The sequence below is a fragment of the Cervus canadensis genome, chromosome 2 (assembly GCF_019320065.1).
Source record: "Cervus canadensis isolate Bull #8, Minnesota chromosome 2, ASM1932006v1, whole genome shotgun sequence".
Taxonomy (NCBI): Eukaryota; Metazoa; Chordata; class Mammalia; order Artiodactyla; family Cervidae; genus Cervus; species Cervus canadensis.
This window is the reverse complement of record NC_057387.1, coordinates 83259404-83272775: the sequence shown is the minus strand read 5'-3', so window position 1 is coordinate 83272775 and position 13372 is coordinate 83259404. Positions and strand designations below refer to the sequence as shown.

The 13372-nt window shown below is 40.3% G+C and overlaps 1 protein-coding gene across 2 annotated transcripts in view; it reads left to right on the top strand.

Annotated features, from left to right (window-relative positions):
- Positions 1–8076: 8076 nt before the first annotated feature.
- The window catches only part of MYSM1 (Myb like, SWIRM and MPN domains 1), a 44582-nt gene continuing 39286 nt past the window's right edge, over positions 8077–13372 (top strand). For both annotated transcript variants that reach the window (XM_043461158.1, XM_043461157.1), the window contains exons 1-2: positions 8077–8187; positions 13126–13201. In XM_043461158.1, coding sequence (XP_043317093.1) covers positions 8123–8187; positions 13126–13201 — 141 coding nt within the window. In that variant the 5' untranslated portion in view covers positions 8077–8122. The remainder of the gene's footprint in view (positions 8188–13125; positions 13202–13372) is intronic.

Genomic DNA, 13372 nt, shown 5'->3' with positions numbered 1-13372 from the left:
CCAGAAATGAGGGAAAAGGAAATGAATAAGCTGCCTCTCCAATGGACTCAAACACAATGTAGTGGAGATATGAGACAGACAGTTAATTGACTGAAAGTTCAGGAGGATTTACAAGCATGGTACCTCCTGCTAATTCTGTTTTAGGATCAACAAAGGGAATAGAGTGTATTAATGGGGGACAGAAAATTTGTAAACCCAAGACAGGTTTCCAGCCTTCAGAACACTCTTTCTAGTCATTTCTAGGCCTAAACACCTAAAAGAAGAACCTGATTGTGATTTATTCTTAAACCAAATGAGGAAAATATCAATTCACATAATATTGCAAAATACCCTATTCTTTCTGTTGTAAATGGGAAGGTAACAAAGTTAGTGTAGAGTGAGAGACTTGGCTTGGAATCCCAGCTCTGGTACTCAGCTATGTAACTGTATCTGAATCTTGGTTTCCTCATCTCTAAAATGAAAGTGACCGTACTTATTTTGCAGGATTCCTATGAGGTCTAAAAAAGATCCTGCCTTTCGCACTCTTCGGGGTAAATAGGTTGTCATGTTAGCTTTGATTCACTGTCTGTCTGTAACTCATCTTCCTCCCTTTCCCCATCTAAAATTACTTTGACATTCATTCAGTTTATAGGAAAGCAGAGAGTCATGATAAATTAAAATGTTCTTTCCTATATTCATGTTACGTATTTTTAAACAAATAATTAAAATTTAAAGGGACCAGGAATAAATGAGTTCATTTTGATGGGAAAAATCTGAACATGATTACTTGAAAGCTTTTCTTTTAACATACTATGAAAATGTAGAGATATCTCAGTTAAATTTGATCATTTCATCCTGTGCTCTTTTCTCTCTTTCTCTCTCTCTCTCTTTTTTTTGGCCATGCTGCGAGGCCTCTGGGACATTAATTCCCTGACCAGGGATCAAACCTAGACCCTCCGCAGTGGAAGAGCAGAGTCCTAACCACTGGATCACCAGGGTATTCCCCCAGAGTGTGTTCTTTGTATGAAATTAGTAAAAAGTGATGCAAAGAGGTGCAAGAGTGGGAAGGCTGCTTGGGACAGTTTTACCTGTCAAAGCTTCCTTGAGCCCACTTCAATGTCTGGCTTATCTTCTCAATGTGCAGAGTGGTCAGACCTGAGAAGTTGGCTCACATTACTAGGAAGGCTTGCAAGATTGATGTGGCCACCGGTCTGGGTAATTGTTCCTTCCGTTGAACAATTTATAGACTGTTGCACATCTATAAATCTCACATCAGCATAATCAATCCAAATCTCTTGTTTCTGTGGGAAGATCATTCACAAAAGCTGAAGGTTGCTATCTGAGAGGAGAGTTAAGTATGTTTTCAATGTAATGGTTTTGTACTATTAGTCATGGCCTTGTGTGACCATTTACTCAACAGAAAATAAATGCCTGTAAACCTTTTCCTTTTATTGCTTAAGAAAATGATACAAATAACAAATAAACAAATTTTCATTGTTAATGTTCAAACTTTGTTTTGTTATTGTAGTGATTATTTTAGGGTTTATGCTATACAACCTTAATATGTAACAATGACAGAATATTCAAGTGATATTATATCACTTTATAAAATAACTTCACAATAATATACAGACAGACTTCATTCTATTGCACTTCACAAGCATTGTATTTTTTACAAATTGAGGGTTTGTGTCAAGGCTGTGTCAAGCAAATCTATCTGTACCATTTTTCCAATAGCATTTGCTCACTTCATTTCTCTGTCACATTTTGATAATTCTCACAATATTTCAAACTTTTCAGTATTATTATACATTTATTATAGTGATCAGTGATCTTTGATGTTACTATTGTAATAGTTTTTTGTTTTGTATTTTTTAAATTATGTATTTTTAGACATAAAGCTATCACACACTTAATAGGCTACCATATGGTATAAGCATAATTTATGTGCACTGGAAAACCAAAAAATTTGTGTACTCGCTTCATGTAATATTCTCTTTATTGTGGTGGTCTGGTACAGAACATGCAGTATCTTTGAGGTATGCCTGCACTTGTATCTCTCCCTTTTGAGATTTTATATTATTGTTCTCATATATTTCACTCATATATATGCTATTAATCTCACATTACATTGTAATTACTTTTGTTTAAACAGTCAATTCTCTTTTAAAGAGATTTAAATACTGATAAACAGACTGAAGGGACAAAACAGGCAATTAAATAGTTAATCCCACTAATGGATTATAAGTAGAAAAATACAGGAGATCCCTGTAAGTTAATAATTACTCAAGAAAGCAGATTTGCTTAACCACAAAACCAAGCAGGCTTGCGTAGCAACAAAACCTTGCAACAGAAGCATAGGACATGCCCCCAAACAATAAAACAATGGTTGCGTGAGACCCACATGCTGTCCAGTGAGCTCAGTACATTAATGATCCCTAGAACATGCTCCCCACACACATAAAAAACAGTAATTTGTGGACCTAGCTTGACCACAACGGGACAAGAAAACTCCCCTTCTCAACCTGGAGGAGGAGCTGATGATGAAAACATTCAGTTCAGTTCAGTCGCTCTGCTGCTGCTGCTAAGTCACGTCAGTCGTGTCCGACTCTGTGCGACCCCATAGACGGCAGCCCACCAGGCTCCCGTCCCTGGGATTCTCCAGGCAAGAATACTGGAGTGGGCTGCCATTTCCTTCTCCAGTGCATGAAAGTGAAAAGTGAAAGTGAAGTCGCTCAGTCGTGTCTGACTCTTCGCGACCCCATGGACTGCAGCATGCCAGGCCTCCCTGTCCATACCAACTCCCAGAGTTTACTCAAACTCATGTCCATTGAGTTGGTGATGCCATCCAGTCATCTCATCCTCTGTCGTCCCCTTCTCCTCCCGCCTTCAATCTTTCCTGCATCAGGGTCTTTTTCAATGAGTCAGTTCTTCACATCAGGTGGCAAAAGTATTGGAGTTTCAGCTTCAACATCATTCCTTCCAATGAATATTCTGGGTTAATCTCCTTTAGCATGGATTGGTTGAATCTCCTTGCAGTCCAAGGGACTCTCAAGAGTCTTCTCCAACACCACAGTTCAAAAGCATCAATTCGACACTCAGCTTTCTTTATAGTCCAACTCTCACATCCATACATGACTGCTGGAAAAACCATAGCCTTGACTAGACGGACCTTTGTTGGCAAAGTAATGTCTCTGCTTTTTAATATGTTGTCTAAGTTGGTCATAGCTTTTCTTCCAAGGAGTAAGCGTCTTTTAATTTCATGGCTGCAGTTGCCATATGCAATGATTTTGGAGCACCCCAAAAAAGAAAGATAAAGAAGGTCAAGAAAGACAAAGAAGGTCTTCTGCCTCTCTTTACTTTTTCTTTGATTGTAAAACTGTAGCCCAGTAAGTTCTCAGGGTGTGGCATTTCTAGCCACCCACGTGTAAGCCTTACAAGCTTCCTGTTCTAGTAAATCACTTTTTATCTACCTCTTTGCTCTCACTGAATTCTTCTCTGTGCTGAGATATAAAGACTAGGGTATCAGAGCTCTTCAGAGACCCCTGAAATGACACTAGTGGTTTTGATACTAAGAAAAAAAATCTTATACATTTACCATGTCTTTACCATTCCCTATACTCTTCCTTCTTTTACATGGATTCAGATTTCCAACTATCATTTCTTTCTGCCATATCACTTCATTTCTTTCTAACATGTCTTTCTTTAACATTTTTTGTAGTAGATAGGTTGATGATGTGTTCTTTCAGATTTTGTATCTCGAAAGGGCTTAACACTGCCTTAATTTTTAAAAGACATTTTTACTAGATATACAGTTCTCTAAGTTGCCTCTTTCCTTTCAGTAATTTTAAAATGTTGGCTTACTCTCTTCCTGCTTCCATTGTTTCTGACAAGAAATTTATTGTCATTCTTATGTTTTTTCCTTCATAGGGAATGTGCCTTTATTCTCTGAAAAGTTTGCTTTTCTATCACTGGTTTTGAGCAATTTGATTACAGTGGGCCTTAGTATAGTTTCCTTATGTTTTTTAACACCTAGAATTCTTTGATTTTCTTGGATATGTGAGTTTATAGTTTTCCTGAAATTTGGAAAATTTTTCCTTTTTTTCCTTCAAATACTTTTCCTGATCCCTACCATCCATTTTTCAGAGCCTCCAACTGAGCGTGAAGTTATCCTACAGCTCATTGACTTTTCTGCTTATTTAAAAGTGCTTTCATTTCTCTGTATGCTTCATTTTGGATAGCTCTTTGATTATATGCTCAAGTTCAGTAATCCTTTATTTTGCAATGTCTAATTGTTACCTGTTTGATATCTAGTACTGTGTGTATGCCAACCTCCTAATTTATCCCTCCCCAACCATTCTGACTTGGTAACCATAGTTTGTTTTCTGTGTTTGTCTTTTTCTGTTTTTTAAATAGGTTCATTTATATCTTTTTTAAAATTCCACATATAAGCGATATCATATGATATTTGTTTTTGTCTGGCTTACTTATTTTTGTATCCTTATAAGTACTCCTGAGCTTTTTTGTTGGGGGAAAGGAAGATATAGTTAAATTTACCAGAAACAGTTTCATCATTTCAGATCCTATCTTTAAGCTCTGTGTGAGTATCAATTTCTTCTAATTTTTTCCTATTGGTTCTTTCTCCACATTAGCACAGGGTCTTCTATTTTGTCGTCCCTAGAATCTAGGGCAATCCTTTCAAATTTTAACTAATCAATGTCCTCAAAAATGTGGTATAGGAGAGTATTTATTCTGGGATAAGTGTCACCCCCTGTGATCCTAGAAGGATGGAGAATGTATTAATAGAACTTATTACATCATCTTGAAATTGCATGTTTGGTAGATTTTATGAGAGCAGTGAATGAGTCCATCTTGTTCAATGCCATTTCTCTAAAACTGAATACAGTGGGAATATAAGTATTTGTGAATTCTGAATTTTTTATTCTATTTTCAAATGGGTGAGAAAATAGGTCTTTAAACAAGTTGCAGAGGTTTTTGTTTTTTGTTTTTGCAGAACTCTAGAACAAGGAATTTTAAATAATAGATGGGGCCTCAGGAATCCACTGAGGTTACATGTGGGGTTATAGCTGTATCTTTGTAGGTGCATGCATGAGTGCTAAGTTGCTTCAGTCGTGTCTGACTCTTTGCGACCCCATGGACTGTAGCCCACCAGGCTCCTCTTTCAGTGGGATTCTCCAGGCAAGAATACTGGAGTGGGTTGCCATGCCCTTCTCTAGGAGATCTTCTGGACACATGGATCAAACTCATGTCTCCTGAAGCTCCTGAATTGCAGGTGGATTCTTTGGGGTTGGGCTAAAGCCTCATAGAGCCTGTTTCACATAAGTCAGCAAAGCAGGAGCATAGTGTGGGTTATGTGTGGGAGGCTTCAGGCTAGTCCCCCTATTTAGGGGGCCTTGGGGCATGTTCGTGTTCTGTGCAGGACTTCCTTCCCTTCTTTCCACATATGTTTTAATGCCTACTGATGGTGGCACTGGGCCAGAAAGCCTTCAGTTCCCTGTTGCAAGAGATGCTGTTCTCATGGTGTTCTGTGTCATGGTCTACGTCATTTGATACCATGGGTATCCAAGGTTCCCATCTGGCCTGCTATGTAAAGATTGATAAAAGGCATCTATATTCTTTTGATTATCTGGGTATGCCCATCTTTCTAACTTACGGTAAATCACATCCAGCAAATACCTCAGAATGCCTACTCTGTTACAAGCGTGCCAGCTACCACTAGAACTGGTCATTGGATAAGTCCTTTGGCAACAGGTAAAGCATCCTCGCATGAAGATGACACCACCCTTATGGCAGAAAGAGAAGAGGAACTAAAGAACCTCTTGATGAAGGTGAAAGAGGAGAGTGGAAAAAACTGGCCTAAAACTCAACATTCAAAAGAGAAGATCATGGCATCCGGTTCCATCACTTCATAGCAAATAGATGGGGAAATAATGGAAACAGTGACAGACTTTATTTTCTTGGGCTCCAAAATCACTGCAGATGGTGATGGCAGCCATGAAATTAAAAAACGCTTGCTCTTTGGAGGAAAAGCCATGACAAATCTACACAGCATATTAAAAAGCAGAGACATCACTTTGCTGACAAAGGTCCATCTAGTCAGAGCTGTGGTTTTTCCAGTAGTCATGTATGGATGTGAGAGTTGGACATAAAGAAGACTGAGCGCCAAAAAACTGATGCTTTTGAACTGTGGTGTTGGAGAAGACTCTTGAGAGTCCCTTGGACTGCAAGGAGATCAAACCAGTCAATCCTAAAGGAAATCAGTCCTGAGTATTCATTGGAAGGACTGATGCTGAAGCTGAAGCTCCAATATTTTGGCCACCTGAGGTGAAGAGTCAACTCATTAGAAAAGACCCTGATGCTGGGAAAGAGTGAAGGCAGGAGGAGAAGGGGACAACAGAGGACGAGATTGTTGGATGGCATCACTGACTCAATGGACATGAGTTCGCGCAAGCTCCAGGATGTAGTGAAGGACAGGGAAGCCCGCCATGCAAAAGTCCATGGGGTCGCAAAGAGTTGGACATCTCTGAGCGACTAAACAACAAAAACAACAACAAAGCATCTGCAGGTTGACCAAAGGATGGGGCACTATACAGTTTCAGAGCACTGGACACCGGATCTCCCTCTTTGAAAAATTTTCCCTCCATCTTCTGTTGTCACATTCATAATACAGCTCATCTATGGCTTGAGCATAAAGAAAAGTAAGATGGAAAAAACTCACGACAGTGTCGGAAGAGGACTCATTCCATGAATTGATTGACTCATTCATCAGTATAATATTTATTGAGCACCTACTGTGTGTCAGACACTTTGTTGAATGATGATAGGATAAGGACTAGTGCAAAGACTAGCAGATACAGTGCTGTCCTTAGTGATTTCATCAACCAACAGTGGAGGCAGACAAGTGAATGAACAGCTACAATAATGGAAGTGATAGATGGTAAGGGAGAATAAAACATAAGGCCAATATCTAATTTCTTGTGAAACCATAAATTCTTTGAGAGAAATGGCATTTGTCTTTCACTGTTCCCAACTAAATGATGTATAGAGAGTAAGCACTCAGGAAAGAGTCAAAAGGCCTAGATTCTGGTCCCAGCTGTCTTTGACCAGCTATCTATCCTTTCCATTAGTCACTTCAGTTTTCTGAGCCTCAGTTTCCTCATCTGTAGAACTGTGACTGATAATATCAGTACTGATTAACTCACTGTGTAATTGTGAAGATCAATGGTCATGAGAATGATATTTTGATTAATTGTAAAGATCTCTACAAAATAAAATATGCAATCATAAGTTATATCCTTAATTTTTTTGATAAAACAGATGTTCAGCACTTCAATAAGTACTGAATAATTCCTTAAAAAAGAAGAAAAAAGAAAGGAAAGAAAACCAGCAGGTAAGGATCACTGTTGCCACCTTCACAGTTCAAAGTAGGTCTAATTTGATATTTTCAGCACTCTAGATAAAAATTTTAGGTCTTCCCTGGTGGCTCTGACAGTAAAGAAGATCCCCTGGAGGAGGGCATGGCAACCCACTCCAGTATTCTTGCCTGGAGAATCCCCATGGACTGTAGCCCACCAGGCTCCTCTGTCCATGGGGTCGCAAAGAGTCAGACATAACTGAGGGACTAAGCAGCAGCAGATTATTATCTTTACATTTTACAAATCAGAGAAGTGAGGCGCCAAAGAATTTATGCAAGAGCACAATCTCTTCAAAACCCAAGCCTGGGCTGCTTGCCAAGACTTTTGTTGAAGCTTAGTCTTTAAGTTGTGCCTGACTATTTCGGGTGACCCCATGGACTGTATGTAGCCTGCCAGTTTCATCTGTCTACGGGATTTCTCAGCAAGAACACTGAAGTGGGTTGCCATTTCCTACTCCAGAGGATCCAATGTAGGGATCGAACTGGCCTATCGCAACCGGATTCTTTAGCACTGAGCTACTCCTCAACAAAAGCCAAAAGGATCGAACTCCAGAACTCCTTAGCATCTTTTCTCTGAAACCCCGCTTCCACAGCGTGGAAGGAGCCGGCCTAGGCGTCGACTCCGCCCCATGACGTACATGGCCCCGCCTTCAGGCCCTCCACCTCTCGCGGGATCTGTCGGGAGGACGGCTGGGGTCAGGTCCCATCATGGCGGCTGAAGAGGCGGATGTGGATATCGAGGGGGACGTAGTGCCAGCGGCGGCACAGTCTGGGTGAGCGGTAGAGACTGGGCTTGCAGAGACGAGGGTGGGCACGGCTGTGAGGAGGTACCCTATAAAGGTCGCGGTTCCGGCAAGGGCCGGGGGAGTGGAAAACCATCCTCTGGGCCAGGGTCTCCTGCCGGCCAGAGAGGCGCGCCTCGCCCATCCCGTTTGTTGGCTCCTCTTGAACCCAGAGGGCGGGTACCGTATAGACTAGCGTGGGACAGCCCTTTTAGCTGGATCCTGTGAGGGCGCTGACCGCGCGCCTAGCACATTAGATTGCTTCTTCCGTTACTGCCACCCCAGAACCCGCCCCCTTGCCACCGCCCAAAAAATAATTAGAACAAGGGCGGTCCCTGGACGGAACCGAGCTTAGGAATTCTTGTTCCCTCGCTTACAGGCCGTGTGACCTTGGGCTTGTCGTTTTATCCCTACTAGCCTCTGGTTTCCTCATTTACGTAGGGATAGTTGTGAAAAACTTCCCGACAGGCAGCGTGATCTAAAAGAAAGGGGTGGGACTTAAGAGTTGGACAGCTGTGTATTGACCCTGCTAGTTACTAGCAGTGTGACTTCGGGCCTCAGACAACTCATGTGTAAGCTGACTATCATGTTATGTACCTCATACGGTTATTGTGAAGATCAAATGAAATAATTTGGGGATGTGCTCTAGTGTAAGAGGTGCTCTGTAAGTGTTGTGTTCTTTACCGTCCCACCCACGGATGGTATTTTGAGGACCCAGTAAGAGGTCACCATTTAGTACTAGTTCCTGGAGAGCAAGCCAGTGTGATTTTTAGAAAGCAGCCTCCAGCTTGAGACATCTAGCTGTTTGACTCCTTGCTTGCAGAGAAAGAAATAGATACATGCGGTTTTAAAGATGTGCTTTCAGAATTCAGAATTCTATTACTAAAAAGTAATAGAAGAGGCCTACATTGGTCAGGATCAGAAGACCTCAGTTCTCAACTCAGCCAGCTATGTTGCTTATAATTATGAACAGATTCATTAGAAGTCTCTACATTGAGCCAGGTAAAATTGTGAGGCTTAGACCATTTTTGACCTGTAAAATAACAATTTCACATGATCCAACCTAATAATAGCACCTTTGTAAATTTGTGAAGAAGAGCACCAACCCTGCCCATGAGGGACTGAAATACAGCCCTTTAAAGTTTTCCTGAACTTAAAACACTATAAAAATGAGAAGTAACTAAGTCTCCTTCAGATGTTAAGCAAAACAGTACATGTCTATACAAATGAACAGAAAGCCTTTGATAACAATCTTTCACATTGGTGTAGATTAAGTTAATCTTGACCAAGTGCTTTTGCATGCAAGGTTTGGTTTACTTTCCACAATAAGTGTATGAAATAAGTGTGAGGGATTCTTACCTGAAGTTCAAGAGAGATGAGTTTCCCTTGGAAACACTAAAGGTTATCTGAGAGCACTGACTCTTCCCCTTTTTCCAAGGGTTTTTCTTTATTTTTACGATTGTGTTTTTTTTTTCTCTTTTTCTTTTTTCTTTCCTTTCTCTTATTATTCTCTCTGAGCTCAAAGTCTACTGGTGGCACTTATAGTCACATTAGTCTCATGAAACCAGTAACCAGTTGTTGGTTCCTCATGGTTGTCGTCATTGTCTCACACAGTTCTGTAGAGCAGCATGAACATTACAGTCTAGTGACAGTTGCTTCCTAGTGTTGGTACTCTAATCATGTGGAATTTGGTGTGAGTAAACACTTAGATGCCCCTCTGAATTGTTCAGTTATAGCTGATCATGATATCTTGAAGATTAATTGAAAACACACTTTTAAGTCCTTGGTAAGTGCTGGTTACCAAGGTTAGAAGATGCATTGAAATGTTTTGTTTCCCTTCTACCATTCTTTCTTATCCTCTGTTTCTTCTACTTGTTTTTTAAATCATAGTATTCCAAGGAATTTTTGTCGTAAGACTCCTACTAACCATACAATCCATCTCTCAAGACTTAAATTTCTGTTAAGTTGGACCATATGAAATTTTCCCAATGTTCCGCCAATTTTGACCCACACAAATGAGAGTTAATCTTAAATTCCACCTAATAACAGGCTGATATTGCCCAAATGTGTCTCTCCTGATCTTTAGATCCATTTATCCATTTTCCTGAATCTATTTTCCCTTGGGTGATCCACGAGCTCCTCAGTCTCACTTTATAGAAACTTTCCTTACCCAGCCTGCCTCTTCAAGTTCCCTAGTTCAGTAAATGGCACCATGCACCCAGTCATGCAGGGGAGAGACCTGGATTTTAACCTTTTTCCTCACCTCTCTCCTCTCAGAGAGTCTGTTGATTCTGAGTATCCTCTCAGATGTGTTCACTTCTTTCTATTCACACTGCTTGTGTTTTAGGTCTAAGTTACTGTCACTTCTCTAGTATCTATGTAATCACTCCCTCTTAACTGCTTCTTGTCTCTTTGACCCTCTTCTAGTCTTTTCTGAGGTCTTTTCTTAGATCCAGATCTGATGATGTTACTCTCAACTCCCTAGAGACCTGTGTGATCCATACCCCACCTACCTGTTCATTCAATCATTCAACAAATATTGATTATCATTTATATGCCTAGCTCCGGGTTTATAGCACTCATCCAAACTAAGTCCTTGCTCTTATGGAACTCACATTCTTAATGGATGAAACAGACAATAAATTTTGTATTATAGCAGTTTGTAAGAGGTATAGCAGTTTGTAAGAAGTATAGACTGGGAAAAGTCACTAACTAGGAAACTTTTATAACTTCAAAACATACAGAAGCAAATTAAATTTAATTATATCACAGATTGGGCCTCCTCAAACTTAACTATTCATATGAAGTGAACAGTGTGACTTTCAGTTCAATTGCTCAGTCATGTCTGACTCTTTGTGACCCCATGGACTGTAGCACGCCAGGATTCCCTGTCCATCACCAACTCCCGGAGCTTATTCAAACTCAAGTCCGTCGAGTCAGTGATGCCATCCAACCATCTCATCCTCTGTTGTCCCCGTCTCCTCCCACCTTCAATCTTTCCCAGCAACAGGGTCTTTTCCAATGAGTCAGGTCTTTTCATCAGGTGGCCAAAGTATTGGAGTTTCAGCTTCAGCATCAGTCCTTCCAATGAATATTCAGGACTGATTTCCTTTAGGATGGACTGGTTGGATCTCCTTGCAGTCCAAGGGACTCTCAAGAGTTTTCTCCGATACCGCAGTTCAAAAGCATCAGTTCTTCGGCGCTCCGTTTTCTTCATAGTCCAACTCTCACATCCATACATGACTACTGCAAAAATCATAGCTTTGACTAGATGGACCTTTGTTGGCAAAGTAATGTCTCTGCTTTTTAATATGCTGTCTGGATTGGTCATAGCTTTTCTTCAAAGGAGCAAGGGTCTTTTAATTTCATGGCTGTGGTCATAATCTGCAGTGATTTTGGAGCCCCCCAAACTTAAGTCTCTCACTTGTTCCATTGTTTCCCCATCTAAATGGTGGAAGTAACTGACTCTCTTAAGTGTGACTTTAGAGAGTTCTAATTAGTTAAAAGGCTGAGAATTAACAAAGTTGAGTCCCTCATGGACATAGAGAAGTCCCCAGATAACTCAAGTTTTGTTATGTGAGTTAAAACATCAGATTTCTTAGCTCTCTCACTGTACTGTCCTCCTTCAAGTATTTTCTTTTGTCTCTTCTATTTTATCTTGCTTTTTCTTCCATTTTGAGAGTGATGCTGTTAATGGGTGGCTTTCATGCTTTCAGTTCAGTTCAGTTCAGTCACTCAGTTGTGTCCGACTCTTTGCAACCCCCTGAATCGCAGCACGCCAGGATTCCCTGTCCATCACCAACTTCCAGAGTTTACTCAAACCGTCGAGTCGGTGATGCCATCCAGTCATCTTATCCTCTGTCATCCCCTTCTCCCCCTGCCCCCAATCCTTCCCAGCATCAGGGTCTTTTCCAATGAGTCAACTCTTCCCATGAAGTGGCCAAAGTATTGGAGTTTCAGCTTCAGCTTCAGTCCTTCCAATGAATACCCAGGACTGATCTCCTTTAGGATGGACTGGTTGGATCTCCTTGCAGTCCAAGGGACTCTCAAGAATCTTCTCCAACACCACAGTTCAAAAGCATCAATTTTTTGGCTCTCAGCTTTCTTCACAGTCCAATTCTCATATCCATACATGACCACTGGAGAAACCATAGCCTTTACTAGATGGACCTTTGTTGGCAAGGTAATGCCTCTGCTTTTTAATATGCTATCTAGGTTGGTCATAACTTTCCTTCCAAGGAGTAAGCGTCTTTTAATTTCATGGCTGCAGTCACCATCTGCAGTAATTTTGGAGCCCCCCAAAATAAAGTCTGACACTGCTTCCACTGTTTCCCCATCTATTTCCCTTGAGGTGATGTGACCAGATGCCATGATCTTAGTTTTCTGAATTTTGAGAGCTTTAAGCCAACTTTTTCACTCTCCTCTTTCACTTTCATCAAGAGGCTTTTTAGTTCCTCTTCACTTTTCTGCCATAAGGGTGGTGTCATCTGCATATCTGAGGTTATTGATATTTCTCCCGGCAGTCTTGATTCCAGCTTGTGCTTCTTCCAGCCCAGTGTTTCTCATGATGTACTCTGCATATAAGTTAAATAAGCAGGGTGACAGTATACAGCCTTGACATAACCAAAAGAGTCAGAAAGTTGAATTCCTGTATAGTTGTGCATATTCATCAAAAGAAATCTGAAGTGTTGGTTCATAGCCACAGAATATGTTGTGTCTGGTTGCTGTTTGGAGGTAGTTTTTTCCTTATGGAGTTGTTTATTCTTGAGAAACAGAAGTAAACAAATGATGTTTAGCAATTGAAATAGGATGGAGAAAGGAACTAAATATTTGTTTAACATATGAAAGCTGTCAGTCACTGTGCTGTGTAAATTATATTCATTAACTGGTATAATTTCACTTTCATACTTATTTTCTCAATTATTACAGAAGTGATGAAAATACAGCATCTGTTTTACAAGATCATTATCTTGATTCATCATGGAGAACTGAGAATGGTCTTATTGTAAGTATTTTATGGAAATATCTGGTATATTAAGCTGTTACTCAGTGCCCAGAGTATCTCTTTTTTTATTTTTTTTTTAACTTGGTGCTAGTTCTCAGTGGTCACAGAGGTAATATAGTGAAACCTTTTTCTTAACTTAAAAATAGAAGGAATTTATTCTTTTTTCTTTTG